Raw genomic sequence first — 16,037 nt, 5'->3', positions numbered from 1 at the left:
CTGTAACAACTCATCACATGTAGGGCGGAGGCAGCTTCTCTGCAGGCCACATAAGCACTTCCGGTCAATGCCAACATGTACATACAGGCCCAGGAGGGAAGCGACAGCTTGCCCTGCCAGGTGGCAGTTGTTGGACATAATTGCATTGCAACTGATAATTCCACTGGAGGGACTTCTGTATACTCTGTGCTGCCCCACCGTCGAGGGTGGTGAGGGAGGATGAGCCTCAGGGCGGTTTCTGGCAGTGAAAGGTGCCATTCACAACCCTGTAATCCCATCATGCATTTCCAGGAAGAAAGACACTGGGGTGGGGCCCTGAGAACCAGCACGAACCACCCAGAGAAACCAATAATCCAGCCTTGAGGTTGTGGGACACTGTGGAGGCTTCCACTCAAGCTCAACTCTCTCAGCTGCCCAGGCAAACATAGCCACCATTTTCATATACTGCCAGATCATCATCTCCAGAAAGGTCTGGCTCACTCTTCGATTCAGCAATTGACTTCTGATCATTGGAGGGAGGGCCGAAGGATACAAGTTGTACCCCACAGGAGCCCTCAGGAGGTTTGTTCCTTGGAGGTGCAATTCCTCACAGTCAACATAAAACCAGTCCAGCTACTGCCAGATTTTCCCACAAAGATAGCATGACTTGTCCACAAACACTGCCTCTGCATGAGTATACGTTGCACCTGCTGCATAGTTACACTCACGCTGCGATCAGTGGCGGCCGGATGCAATCATTGCATGTCAATGTGTATTGGCTTGTATAGTTAACACTCAAAGTGGATTGTTCTCTCTAAGCGAGATCCCAATACCAATTTGTTACCAATTAACATTACCAACGTGATGTCAAGCTTGACCAACTGAAAAGGAACTGAAGCTAACATACAACTAGACTAAGCAAACCACATATACAGAGTGAAGGAAAAAAGAGACCAAAAAATGGCTGTATTTATCATCAATTAACCATAACCTAATGAGAATCATCAGAAAATCTAAATCATCTTGACAAAGGGGCCCAAACTTAGACGTGCATCTAACTAGTTGGAAACAGTTACTTGCACTGGCTTTGTTACTGATCAGGAGTCCAGATGTGGTAGACAATGGAGGTTCTTAATCAGTTTGGTAGGAGTAAGCTGGAGGCTTTCATCAAGATTTCTGAAGATCGGAGGTTCAACAGCGAATCAAAAAAAGTTACTTGAAGATGAAAAACTGCAGTAAAGTCAGACTCCAGGGTAATGAGTCTTGGAGAGTGTCTCAAAGGGTTTCAGCAATGATTGGTTTGGGTAGGGACATTTAAGGGTTTACCAGTCACACCCATCTTTGGCAGATTGGCCAATGTAGATGTGTGAATTTGTGAATTGAGCAGGGAAGGTTCCTTTGTCTCATGAAATACCTTTGTAGGGTATCAGACCTCGAATCAGACAATTTTAGATTCAATCAAAAACATGTTTGAAGTGTGAATGTCTCATAGTCTGTAAAACTTTAGCATGATGTGAAAAAAAATATTGGAGTCAGTTTACTTTATTTATTCGTTTTCATTATGATTATTATAATTATTATATTAAACTAAAATTGTTACACCTTTTTATATTTTGTAGTTTCATGAATTACTTTTGATAAAAAAAAAGGTTTATTATTGTATGTTCGTTTGACATTTCATTTATTATATACCCTTAAAATTCACTTATTGAAAGAACAGCAGCAGCAGCAGTATGGTGTAACACTTTCTTGAAACATGTATTTGGTACTTGCTACCTAAAATTTATATCTTTACTCTTTTCTTTCATTCTTTTCATTGCTTTGGAAAACTTGTCTCGGATGTTTCTCTGTGTCACTTTTTGCATAACTCCGGGTCGTCAACACAGAGCTCTGTTTCTATTTGTTTCTATGAATTAATGCTTTCTCTGAATCTCAGCTATTCGACACTCCAGTGTATTCATGTTGCTATTGACTGAAAGTTCGCTTTGGTCAGCTGTTTCGAACTGCCAAAACCAACTGAAAAGAAACTTCGTTTTGGCCTGATTTTGTTCGAAATGGTGTCATATCAGTTCGTTCTTCGATTTAATTTGAAGTATATCGTACCTTTATGTTTTGCCTAATGCCGTGTCTCCAAGTCTGACCTCGAGTGCCCGTCTAAAACTTCAACCAGCCCACAACTCCACATCTTCAGCCAATGTCCAACGACTAGCCTTACAAGACTTCACTACGAATGACTACTGAACTTCCAGCCAATCAGCAACCTCTGGAAACTTTTTAAGAATGGACGACAACAAAGCGAACCTTCTAAACAAGCAACGCAGGAACCAGATTCTAGCTGAACTGGTGCATTTAATATAAATGTTAATCTCAGTGAGGAACTCAATTTGATGGTTAATGAAGTTGTTCAGGTCTATGCAATTGCACAGATTGCTGTGAACTTGGGATTTCACATTTTCATTCTCAAACTCATTCTTTCCTCAATTTCTCCCTGCAACTTGTATGAATGTATGAATGCATGTGTTCATGTATTAGATTAGTTTATAGGTCTTAGATTTATCCAATAAAGCCTAATTTATATTTGAGAAGTAGTATCTTGTTTTGTGATTACAAGTTAATGTTTTAAACTGTCGATATTGTTACTGTGCTAATTAATAGTGTTTTCACTATACATTGGATATTACTATTCACCGCAGAGTTTATATTTTATGGGTTGTTCAGTGAATCGCTGGCCATCTCAGTGATCAGCAATTGTAAAAAAAAAAAAAAAAAAATCCCTTTAAAATCTCAAATAATTCCCTTTGAACCAAATTGTACCATTTCCCTTACACCTTATTAGCATGCTTTATGATGGTCTGGAGGATTTCTCCAATATTAAGTCAAAGTATGATAAAAAGAGCATGGTTTAAGTTATGGTGACAAAATGTACATAATTAATCCAGAAATCAGAAAACTGTCATTTTGATAACTGGCATGCCAGGAATTGGGAAACATTAAGGTAGTAATACATCCATATGTCTAGATCCAAGTAATTGGAGCTTCACTACAGTACTACAGAGTTATAACTAAGCTATTATTACCAGGTAACATGTATACAACACAGGAATACACTATATACACTTTGTAAGTTTGTGCTTAAATGGAGCCAATGACCTTTCCTATTTAAAACATTAACTGTGGCTTTTGAGTATGTCTGGGCCACAGTTAGCGGCTCCTCATGGGGATGGAGGAATTGTCCCCCCCCCCGAAATATCTTTGAAGCTCAAAGAGAAAGCAGACAACTGTCCTTGCTAACGTCTGTGAAGATAACAGAGGTGTTAACGCTCTTTGAACCAGAGATGTACTCTAGACATGCATCTGTAATTTAGTTACAACAAGTCAGCTGCCTGAGCTTTCAGACTCAGCATTTGTGTTCATTAACACGCTGCAAGTACGCTAAAATTGTCAGAGTTCATTTAGAGCAAAGGAGTCCAGTCCTGTTCCTGAAGGACCACCATCCTGCAGCGTTCAGCTCCAGTTCTAATTAAACACCTGAACCAGCTAATCAAAATCTTCAGAATTACTAGAAACTTCCAGGCATGGTTGTTGGAGCTAAACTCAGCAGAAAGCTGGTCCTACAGGAGCAGGAATGGACACCCCTGATTTAGAGTGTTGACATACAAAGCCACAATTCTCACAAAAAGCCGTAGGACACTTACCAAGATGGGCATTTTGACATTTTTTTTGTGTAATTTTTTGTGTAATTAATTTTTTGTCCATTTAAACACTACTTCAGAGAGACCTTAATATTTGCGCGTGTTTTGAGGCACAGGTTTGTGCGCTTCAGGTGAACGCATGCACAATTCTTCTCACTGCGCACCCGCGCTCACATCCTTTGGCTCTTAAATGTTTAAACTGATAAAGCTTAAATGAGTTTAGTTTCAATAAATTTTAACGTGTGCTGTTCAGATCTCTTCTGTGCGTGCGATTTTAATTTTCTAATGTTTTATTAGATTATTTTTTAATTGAGCTAAAAACATTAAATAATTGTAATATTGCCATTACATGAAAATAATTACTGGATTGTTGATACTGGCCAGTAGATTTAAACTTTTTTTTTTTTTTTTTACATTTGATTAATCATTTTCTGTATTTTATTCTTAACTTTATTTTATTGTATTAGTCTTATTGGTTGTTATGTGCATATTTGCTCTTTGCTTTATATTGTAAAATATAGCCTAGCAGGGCTCTAGAGTGCAACTAATTTGGTCGCACGTGCAACCTAATTTCTCAATGGTGCGACTAAAAGTGCAGCTGAACAACAGTTACATGCAACAAATACACACAATAGGATTAAGCTTACACGCAAAACACTGGCAATTACCATAAATGTGACAAGGGGAAATAGTAAGGAGATATTTTAATTATTTACTAATAAACTGAGTGCTGTATTGCAAGGATGAAGTTGCCGATCCTGGCTCGCCATCTCATTAGAGACGCCTTTAGAGAGTAGTGCATCTTTACAGATTAGAATTATAATGAAAGAGTTTTTATTTTCAATTGTTTATTTTGTTTAGTAGTCATTTAAAGGTTTCTATAGATACATTTATCATGTCTGTGAGGCATGTTTTCACTGAGTTTCGGTTCATGGCAGAAAGCACAACATTTGGTTGATATTGTGAGTGCACACAAATAAAAGTAGACCCTTTGCAGTTACAAATGATTTATTACTCTTACCTTTATGAGCAAAAATCTGCGTATCCACTGAAAAAAATGCAAGTGATTACACTGGCATCTCCATATCCTGAAGCGTCTCCACACAAACCATTGGATTTAGCCTGATTTACGTTTAAACATTGTTATATGCTTGAACTGTTTTATATCTATAGATTTTAATTAAGGCAAGTCCTGATGATTTGAAAAGGCTAAACTGATCAAACATAGGCTCACTGTCTGCAGCTGGCAGCTTGATCATTACTTAACAAAAAAACAAACTAAAACTTATATTTAACGAACAAGAAATGCTCCAAACGTTTTCTCTAAATTAACTTATTAAAAAAACAAAACGAAAAATCACTTGAACTTTTTTAATAGGTGAAACAGTAGTATAAGCTGTTTAGGGAATGTTTAGCTGTTCAAATAATAGAGCATCCCTTCATTCAGACACAGTGGAAGATCTGATAAGATGATAAGAATCAGTGTAGAGGGGCCAAATCTGGAAGATATTGCCGCTAGAGAGAATGTGGCCAGCTGGTTTAGCCAAGGCTAGAGATCAAGAAGTTCAAACTACAGGAGATGGCCATTGGAGGGACATGTGACTGCAAACAAGGATAGTCTATAAGACATTGAGCCATGAGATGTTCAGTTTGAAGCCCTTGAAACACTTAAGCACCAACACTACTTTTCAGTAAGTTACCTTTCTAGTAGAATTGTGCTTCAAATAAATAACATTACATTAACCAGACTGTTTGTTAATCATTTAGGATACAATATTGTCAATATTGCCTATATGGACAGCGATAAAAAAAAAAAAGTTAACCTATAAAACTGTGGTGTTAAATGCGATGCGGTCAAAAATTTGGGTGCACCTAACTTTTGTGCTGTTGCACCTAAGTTAAAAAGGTAGGCGCACTAGTGCAACCAGTGCAAAAGGTTAGTCTAAAGCCCTGCCTAGTGTTCTCATGAAATAAAATGACTTGCATAGTGAAATAAGATTTTGGTCAAATTGCGTACCTTTACAATGACAAATTGTTTTTTTTACTGAAATTCAAAAAACGGCCACAAATATGAGCCTAAATATTTATTCATTTACATAAGGTTGGCTACTATTTGATTACTTTTCTGGAAGACAAGTACAAGACAAGTAAAAAGGAGCGGACAAGCCATACACCACAGTAGATTTGGTGGATTCAACAGAAATTAAAAACAGATTATTGTCTGATCGATTTATTAATGCATTTATGAGAAAAAGATTTTCAACCTCTATGCAGGTGTGTGCATGTTGTTCAGCCTACCTCAGTGTGAACTGCTCAGTGGCGGCAGCCGAATTCATTAGTACTTGAAATCCCACCGTCTGTCCCTGTTTAACTGGGCTGGGGGGCGCCAGTATCTCAACGTCTCCATCCAGTCTAAGTCGGTTTCTGGGCACTTTGTTGTCCCCAGTGGTGAGAGTCACCGTCCCAATCCTCTGCATATCACCTTCCTGCCCTGCAGTCTTTCCTTGCACCCTACCAGCCACACACTCCTTTCCCAGGGCCTCTGGAGAGAGAATGGAGTAGTGCAACTCCACCTTGACAGGAATGGGCTCCTGTATGCGCCTACGTGATGGAGGAGCATTGAACCAGGTTATAGGAATGCCGAGCTGGGCTACACAGATCCCCAGGTTTCCCTCCAGTCGGCAGGCGCTCGATACAGAACCTTCCCCCGGATCGCGGATGCCAACGACACGGATACAAGGCAACAGTTCTGCTGGAGGATCCACATCCTCCCACCTGCGGCCTGCCAGATAAAACAACACCTGGATTTGAGGCCGATCGACTCCTATCCTTCTGCTCACCAGGTGTGCTCTCACCTTCCAGCCCAGCGTCAGGTGTGTAGAGGTGTGGAAAGAACGTGGCAGCGCACCCTGGAGGAGCTCTGGTGGTACTGGTGCCTCTGCGGTGAGATTTCCATAGCTACAGTTGACCGACAAGAGGGGAGCAGGGCCAGATTCGGGCAAGTGGAGAAAGAGAGGCTCACTGCGTGTCTGCAAGCTCCCGTTACGCATCACTTCCTGTGTGGCCTCCCGGAGAAAGAAGGATGACTCTGCACCCTGCAGTTGGCAGGACACAGGGAGGTAAGTGGGCAAAGATGAGGAGAACCTGGGAACGAGATCGCTGCCTCCACCCCTGCTCTCGCACACTGCAGACAGACAAAGAGAAAGAGATTTATCTGAATGTTTATTTCATTTCAGAGACACTACAGATGTTATTAAAAGGAGAATTGCTTTCAGTTATTATTTAAAGTGTCCCCTGGCTTTTGTTTTATTTCATTTAACAAGAGCATTTATTTACAGAGAAACAAATTAAATTAAGGCCAAGGGTCTTTGGAAAGATAATTGTATGAGCATGTGTAGAGAGTAAGTCAAATGTTCTGAGTGAATAGAGTAAAATAAAGCAAGAAAAAAAAATGTTTTAAAGAGAAAATGTTATATGTACACTATTGAAATAATTGAAAATAGTTTTTGCCATGAATTCTCTCACAAAGGCGGCATTTGTTTGATCAAAAATACAGGAAAAACAGGAATGTTGTGAAATATTAATATAATTTAAATGAACTGTTTTCCAATTTGTGATGCTTACTGTTATCGATGTTGGAAATTGGTGTTCCCTAATATTTTCGTGGAAAATAAATCTTAATACTTTTTCAGGATTCAGAATAGAAAACTTACTTGAAAAACACATTATCTAGACAATTCCGGACAATTGAAAATGGGCAAAAAGGCGGGAGCTGGTTGCTGAAGCCACACCCACCTAGCGCGACAGTGGTGACAGCAGCGCTAATCCACCTGTCAATCAAGGGCCACGCCCTTAATTACGCATAACTTTAAAGCTTAATATAATTTAAACGGATGAGTTATAAAAAAATTCAACCCCCTCACAGTTGTCATGAATGGCACAACTAGCTGTAAAGACCAAAATCTATTTTTGCACCAGTCTGTAAACATGTTTTTTTCTGCTGTAAAGTTAGTTATTTTAACATGGGGAGTCTATGGGATTGACTCCCTTTTGCAGCCAGCCTCAAGCGGCTAGTCGATGAATTACAGTTTTAGTCACTTCCTTATTGGCTTCACTAGAGAGAGCGGGAGGTTGCCGCTCGACCACGACTGAGGTGCCCTTGAGCAATGCACCGAACCTCCAACTGTGTGTGTGTGTGTGAGTTCACTGCTCTGCATTTAACCCATCCAAAGTGCACACACGCAGAGCACGAATTCTGACTATGGGTCACCATACTTGGCTGTATGTCACGAGTGTATAATCACAACACCAGTTTTATCCAAAGTGACTTCCACTGTCTTCATTTTATCATTATGTTGAACCCATGACCTTGGCACTGCTAACACCATGCTCTACCAGGAATCATTTGTAGCCCTCAGGCTCACATTCACACAACTGCTTCCACTTCCTCTGGACAGGATATGACACTGTGGTGGCTTTGTGAGTACATGTTTCTTTGTGAGTGTCAGGGTGTAATATCGATGGTGGAAAGGCCTCTTTTTTTGTGCTCAGGGACGACTTAAGTGAACCTCTCTCAAAACATGACCCAAAAAGTCAACAAGTCATCACTGAAATTGAAATCTATCATTTAGCAGACATTTTTATCCAATACACAAGGTCCCACAGGAGCAACTCAGGGCTAAATGCCTTGTTCAAGGGCAGAATGGCACTACAGCGGGACTGTGACCTCAGTAAAATACCATCCCAGGAAAACTACTGGATCAGACACTAAACTTCTGCTGCAAAGACCACAACTTTACTCCACTACCACTATACTATGCTTGACTAAAGTGACGCAGTCATAATAGGCAAACCTCTGATCTGCAGTGTAAAGTCTGAAAGGTCAGAAAGTTTGTACTACTCTAGTACACAATTAATTAGCCTAGCATCTCAAATACATAAAAAAACTTTGTATGGCAGCACTATATTGTTCTCACAATATGAACCTGAATCCTTTTAAACACGATTTTGTTGCTAACTGAAACCTGTGTGCCATAAATCCCACAATTTGCATTGCAGTCATCTAATCTGATTAAAGCAAAATACTTTTTTTTATTTTTATAAAAGTATATTTATGCTACATTTGGATGCTCTACTGCATCTGTACTCACTCATGGTTAACTGAAGCATAAAGTCAATCCGTCACCTTCCTCTAAGGATACCTCTATCATTGTAAAAGCGCTCAGCACATGTTCGTATTTTCAGTTAAGTCTGTGATGTAGCTTATCAGATCACTCTGCCAATCAAACGCAAGACAGTCTGCCAAACAGACTGAGTGAGCCAAATGCTTCAATGAATCAGACCCTAAATTTACAGTTCTTTCCTGTTATAATTTTAGATCTGTACTGATAGAGGCAAAATTATGACAAGCACGCACATGCCATGTGACGCATTTGCAACAAAGGCAGCTAAAGCTGATTAAGTAAATAGAAGACCAAGCACAATTTAGTATGCAAATAAATGCAAAAAAAGCAGACCAATTGCAATGCAAATACAACAACGACAACCCTAACAGTGAAACATTCTTACAAATCCGAACTAAAAACTGGTCTGTTTTAAGTGATTTGAATTGAATCACAGTTCAATTGTGGAGAAAATGAAGAAAAGGTAGAAAAAATCAACAGAGTGCTGGCTTATAAATTTCTTCCCACATTTGTTTCTTTAGCTCCAAAAAAAATCTGATAAATCAGAGAACAGGAGCAATATCACACATTTTACACAGCAAGAGTTTCGACCTCAGCTCATTATAAGCCAATATAAGATAATGCAACACTCAATCCCAATTTTCCAATCTTGCATATTTTTGTATTTCTCGTTTGTTTTGTCTCTTCTTTCTTATAGTGATACAACAGATTTCGTGCTGATTCAGAGAGTCTCATTTGCATGTTTTGAAACAGTGACAGAATGGAGAGCAACAGAAGCTCAAGCAGCTGTCTGGAATAGAACCAGAGGTTTATTGTGTTGCTTTATCTCTCTCGCTCTCTCTCCTCAGGTAGCGGGAGTGAAGCATAGTAAAGGTGTGAAAATATAATGAAGAATTGGTATGGTGCTGCGTCTCACAACAAGAGTTTAAACACATAATAATCCCTTCAGAGAGAGATACACCTTCAGTGATTCATTTCAAAATCAACACAGAGACAAAACACACGTGAGGCCTTGTGGACCCCGTGTCTTGAGGAAGAAGAGAGACTGGTGAAGAGAAAGAGAATGAATGAATGAAACAACAAACAAAGGATATTTTCTTGGTTCAAAAGCTAATAAAGAAAACCAATTCAACTCATGCCTTCATTAATAAACAAACTGCAGAGATAGAAAGGTACCTGCTATATTGAGAGCCAGGCAGGCATCATTCAATAATTTCAAAACATGATTTATTTATTTATTATTAAATGTAGAAGAGAATACATTTATAAATAAAATAAATGTGCTAATAAAATAACATAAAAAAGAGAAATAAGGGAAAAAATGCACAAAATAATAAGTCAATAATGTTATCTATACCTGTACTCATACAATAATTTGAGCTTTTTAAAAGAAACTGAGGGACAAGTCCAAGTTATTTTCCGTGGTAATCAACATTATATTAAAAACAACGCTTAAATGCTTATATACAAATCATGATTCTCTTATCAGTAAATTATAGATGAATAAAGTCCTGTCACTTCACATGCCATAATCACGATGCCTCATAGGGCTGGGGAGAAAAGAAAAGAAAAAAAAAATAATTTGAAAAGTGCAATGTTTTGTGGTGGCCCTGGGAGGCTGCGATACGGAGGTTGCACGCTATAAAGCACGTAGCTTCAGCAGATGGAAGCAGCATCGTCCTGAAAACAGCACTTCGCTGTGTCACAAGTCCGTTCTTTATGGCGCTCTCAGGGCTACATAGAGGACCATAATTCTGAGCCCAAACACCTCCACTCTGATTTGTTTCAGCCGCTGGTCCCAAGGCTGACGACACCCCACACATTTCTAACCTTTCACTTTCACTCCCTCTTTCTCAGGCCACTTTTCAAATGTCAACCACTTCTCACAAAGCTGAGGATTTCATCGCGGTGGCTCAGACCGCATCACCCAAAGCTTCAACTCATATATATATACACAGCGTGAAGAGTTCATAATCTTTCCCCTGGGTTCTTGGGATTGTATTTCTGCCAATTTATTTGCACCAATTTAACCTCCCATCAATTTAATTATGGCCAGATAAAGCAACATGCAATAAATCCGGTCTCTTGAGGTTTTATCCCAATCATCAGCAACCATGAAATGTGGTATACTTTACATTGCTTAGTCAGACTATGGAGTTTGTTCTGGCCAAGAGTATTCTACTTAGACAGGAAGAGACCATAGACCGTAAAAGAAATGGACACAGCGACCCCATTGGATTCAACGGAGTCAAGTGAAGTCAATTAGAAGCATGCACTTCCTGGGGGTCGAGCGTACTGCGCAGACTCAAACTGAACTTGATGACGTAGATCTCACGAGAGCAACTAGCGTGAACAGGAGCAAATTAATATTAATTATTTTCTCATTTTGCATAGTATTTAGTTTTAATCGAACCACCGATTTCCTCATAGAGAGTAAAAGATTGTCTGCGAGCTTCTCCTCCTGTCTATACGGTAGTTTCTCTACTGTACGACAGAGTCGCTGGTTATGATGCAATCGTTAGCCTATTTTTACAAAAACTGCTTCTACAGGGCCATAACGTAAGATACAAGGTAATGGAGCCTTTTATAAATTTTCGTGTTTCTTTAGAAATAATTAATGGAAAAACTGAGTCTTTAAACGCCTCAGATGTAAAGTTATTCGCTGTCAAAGTGACGCCAAAATGAATGGGAGAGACCCGACTGACATTCAAGTTTCCAACCAAAGTTTGTTTTGTTTGTCGTTTAGGAGCAGGTTTAACTGAAACCAAAATAATATACCAGTGTAAAAGAAAGAAATATACAATGTTTTACAAAAAGTTCATAATTTATTTGATAGGATAGGAAAGTATTTTGATTTTCATAGTATAGCTTAAAACAAAACAGAATATAGAAGTTAAGTCTCTCGTTAATTTTGTCCAACAAAACTTGAATCATGGAAAACCTTCACAAATCAAGTTAATATTTCAATCTCAAATTAAATCACTTGTATCTTGTCAGATCACAAATACTATAAAAAAAAAAATCCAAGATGACGACCAAACCTTTATATCATAGTAAAATAAAATAACCCCCCGAAATCTAGATAAACTGACTAACACTGAAACTTGCTAATTTTATGTATTTAAAAGTCAGTAAGTCAATGATTAAGATTTGAATTTTTATTTGAAAAAATTTGGGTAACACTTTAGAATAATGGTCCATTAGTTAATGTTATTTAATGCATTCATTAACATGAACAAACAATGAACACCACATTTATTACTGTATTTATTCAACTGTGTTAATGAAAATACAGTTATACATTGTTAGTTCATGCTAATTCACAGTGCATTAACTAATGTTAACAAGCACAGCTTTTGATTTGAATAATGCATTAGTAAATGTTGAAATTAACATCAACTAAGATTAATAAATGCTGTAGAAGGATTATTATTGCTTAGATCATGTTTACTAAAGTACTTAACTAACATTAATGGACCATTATTCTAAAGGGTCACCGAAATTTGCATTAATCAAGGCTGAAACAAACTGATGAAAAGAGAAGTATTATTTTCTTTAGAAATTTATATTCACCATAGAATCCTAAAAAAAAAAAAAAAACATTCTATCACGGTTTTGTTAAAAAAAAAAAAAAAAAAAAATCAGCAGCACAACTATTTTCCACACTGATAATAATAAGAGGTCTTGTTTGAGCACTAAATCCGCATATTAGAATGATTTTGACGGACTGTGTTTTTTTTTTATCAAATAATGAATTTAAATCAAACCCAGAAACAAACAAAGCCTTCTAAGAGATGACAGTTGTTAGGCATCACTCTGTCCACTTTTGTCTCCTAGCCACTTCATTGGCCCGAGGATGACTCCTAAAACTAAACACCATTCCAAAGATCCTGGATGAGACCAGAGATGGCACAAGGACTTCAGTAAGCACTCAGGAGCCTCAAGGCATCCAAATAAAGAGGCTGAAGAACCCAAGTACGTGTGAGTGGATATTATTCGAGCAGTAATGGAGTTGACGGATCATATGGTATTTTACGCCTGGATAAAAGAATTCTCCTTTGGCATTTGTCCTCTGGCCCCTCATGGCAAGAGCAGCTGCTTCGTTCTGCTTCCAAAAACCGTGACCTTGTAGCAAGTGCACACTCACAAACTTTCTGACCCTTGCTATCTCACTCACACACACACACACACACACACACACACACTTCATGTCGATCTCACTCTGTATTAAACTCAGTCACACCCACATTCACAGAGTAACTCAGGAGTGCAAAAAAATGAATGATTTATAGCCCAGTTCAAGACATCATTTGGAATACACTCCTTCAAACACACACACACACACACACACACACACACACTGAAATGCACAACCCTGCTGGAAGCTCTTCAGGTTAATCGGCTTCCGGCCTCCCACTAAGCCCTAAAACTATTCGCCACATGGATGCCCCAATAACCTTTGACCTTTGCCACAAAAGCTAAAATGCCACAGTGATCCATCACCATGCTTCTCTCCAATCCTGTCTCTGAGCATTTTTCTATCTATCCATCCTGCCTTTCCTTATTCCAACCATTTTCACGACCTGGTGTATATGTGCTATTGTGATTTGAGCAAAAAAAAAAAATACTTTACCATTTAAAAAATAAAATAGATTGAGAAAATATATAAATGATGCAGCCATGGGGAGCATAAAATACACAAAACGAGAGGACACTATAGTCAGACATGACAAACTGGCACACTCCCTTCTGGTGTCCAAACCGACCGTATGTAAATGACACCTATGAGAACAATGAGCGCAGATCCAATTAAAGACAAAAGGGAGGAAAAGGTAGGAAACAAAGAGGGAAGAAAATATCATTATCGCACTGAATGGCATGTTGAATTTTGTGTGCATAGCTAAGAGAGGCAGAGGTGTGTGTGAAGCGTATGCTGACTTTGATCGTCACCACCTTGCGCAAATTGATCTGGCCCTAATTGAACATTTTAAGAATCGATTAAAATGTGCTGTGCAAACACACTAGGAGAGATCCATCAGATTCTGAGCTGGCTCAAGCAGAAATTTACACTCAGTGACTGGAGCTGGAGCCAACACTGGCACGCCGCTGCCATCCATATTGTTAGGGCTTTTAGAGAATGACAGAGAACGAGAGTGAGCAAATTTGACTCGCTATCATAAATAAAACAACCCGATGAAGAAATAAATTTATGTAGGATTCATCCATCAGGCAACAGTGTCAGAACTGGGAGGCCACACATTTCGCCCACTTGTTCGAAAATTTGTGGACCGATATTAAAACTTGCATTTTTATTAGTTTTTATTAAAAGCCCATTCATTGTAGAGACTATACATTGCAATAGTTTTAGTATGGGATATTTAGAATGAGCACCTTTTGGTCCCTAAACTCAAAATGCAGATGTGCAAATATCAACTAATCTAAAAAAAGTAATAATTTATAAAAAAAATAAAAAAAGCTTTACATTTTATAATTTAAAGAATTATAAATTTTTAGAACCAATGTATCATTATTATTATTTATTATTATTATTATTATTATTATTATTATTATTATTTACTACTATTAATACTACTAGTAATAATAATAATAATAATAATAATAATAATAATGATAGATTTCACAGTGTCGCATCCCAAAAAGTCTATTACAGCCTTTCAGCTACAAATGCATGCCTGTGCCACATATTCTAAACAAACAACAGACATCAAAAATATATTTGTATTATCATGGTAAAATACAAATTTTTAGTGTTTAATATACATATACATTCCAGGGCTAACAGTTAAAAATCTCATCTAACTTTCCTAACTCTCAGGATACAGGAATTGAGAAGACCTCCTACAGCGAAAGCGAGAGAAAGTGTAAGAAAAGTGTGAGCAATTTGCTTGAAGATCTATAACACTGCTCTCTCTCGGGTCTGTCAGACTGTGCGCATGTAAGTCTGAAACCCCACTCCCACCAAAGGTGTGAAAAAGCAATTTAAAATGGCCGCTGCCCACTGATATGGGATGGTACCACCAGGGTGGCGCTTAACCAAAACACACAGCCGGGGGTGATGCAGACGAGAGAAACCCACCAGACAGCACTGAGCATTATGCCACCTGCTGCCTTGTGTGCCAACAAAATTCCCTAGTTCTACTGAACAACACATTAACATGTGAAAAACCTTTCAGACATTTCTCTCAACTGCACCAAAACACTTACAATCACTTTATCCGTCACATAAAACTCCTGTGTGCCTCTGGACAAACATTGGATGAATATCAATATTGTATGTGGTGCAGTTAACAAAAGTAAAGAACTGATTTTAAAACAAACATCATTATAAAAAAAAAAAAAAAAAGCAAAAAAAATTTGTTTCAATGCAAAACTAAAAAACAAAAACGGAGCAATTCCAAAAGGGTCCTCGCACTGCAGTGCTCGGGCCCTAATAATAGTAATATTTGTATTGCTCCTTTCAAGTGACAGAGGAATTCACATCAAAATACCAGAGTTAGACACACTTCCTTTGACGTCAAAGCACTGGAAAGTGCTTCTCTTCAATGGACAAATACACTACCATTGAAAAGTTAGGGGTCAAGGAAGTCTCTTATTAGGGATGTAATGATGAACTTCGAGCTGGTTGAAAATCGATCCAAATGTGACCATTCAAATCGGTTGAGCTGCTAAACAAAATCGCGATTTAATTAGGGGTAAGAGTTTATATGAATGGATTTCTGAGGGAAACTTACAGTCTTTAGAAACGTTCAGATGATATTTTTTTCTTTTCATTTTAGCTCCGTATAATACATATTAAAGTTCATAAGTGCAGTGCTGCTTTGTTTACAGCAGAAACCAAGGAAACGCTTTAAGCTCCACCTGCTGGCAGAGAGTGAATCTGCATCTCATTCAGCTCGTCTGCTGTTTCAGTTTCATGCAGATTTTTTTTTTATGTATAGTTTCACAAAACTGAAGTTTTGTTTTTGCTTCAAGTTTTGAAATTATATAATTAATTTAGATTAAAAACTGTTCATGTTGCATCTATGCACCATCTCCGTTTGGATCGTGATTAAAATGCAGTGGTTGCCCCTGATTTTAAATGGAAAGAGCACAGACAAAGCCTTATTTTGTTTATATGAAGAGATTTATTTTATTTGTGTTACTTATTTGATTTGGGGCTAGT

At 38.2% G+C, this 16,037-nt stretch overlaps 1 protein-coding gene across 1 annotated transcript in view; it reads right to left on the bottom strand.

Annotated features, from left to right (window-relative positions):
* Positions 1 to 16,037, bottom strand: part of LOC127957028 (transmembrane protein 132C-like) — a 181,478-nt gene that overhangs the window by 119,392 nt on the left and 46,049 nt on the right. Inside the window, exon 2 of the mRNA XM_052555360.1 lies at positions 5,970 to 6,855. Coding sequence (XP_052411320.1) covers positions 5,970 to 6,855 — 886 coding nt within the window. The remainder of the gene's footprint in view (positions 1 to 5,969; positions 6,856 to 16,037) is intronic.

Source organism: Carassius gibelio, chromosome B5, assembly GCF_023724105.1.
Source record: "Carassius gibelio isolate Cgi1373 ecotype wild population from Czech Republic chromosome B5, carGib1.2-hapl.c, whole genome shotgun sequence".
NCBI classification, from domain to species: domain Eukaryota; kingdom Metazoa; phylum Chordata; class Actinopteri; order Cypriniformes; family Cyprinidae; genus Carassius; species Carassius gibelio.
Note: the sequence above shows the minus strand (reverse complement) of the source record. Positions and strands in the feature narration are given on the sequence as shown.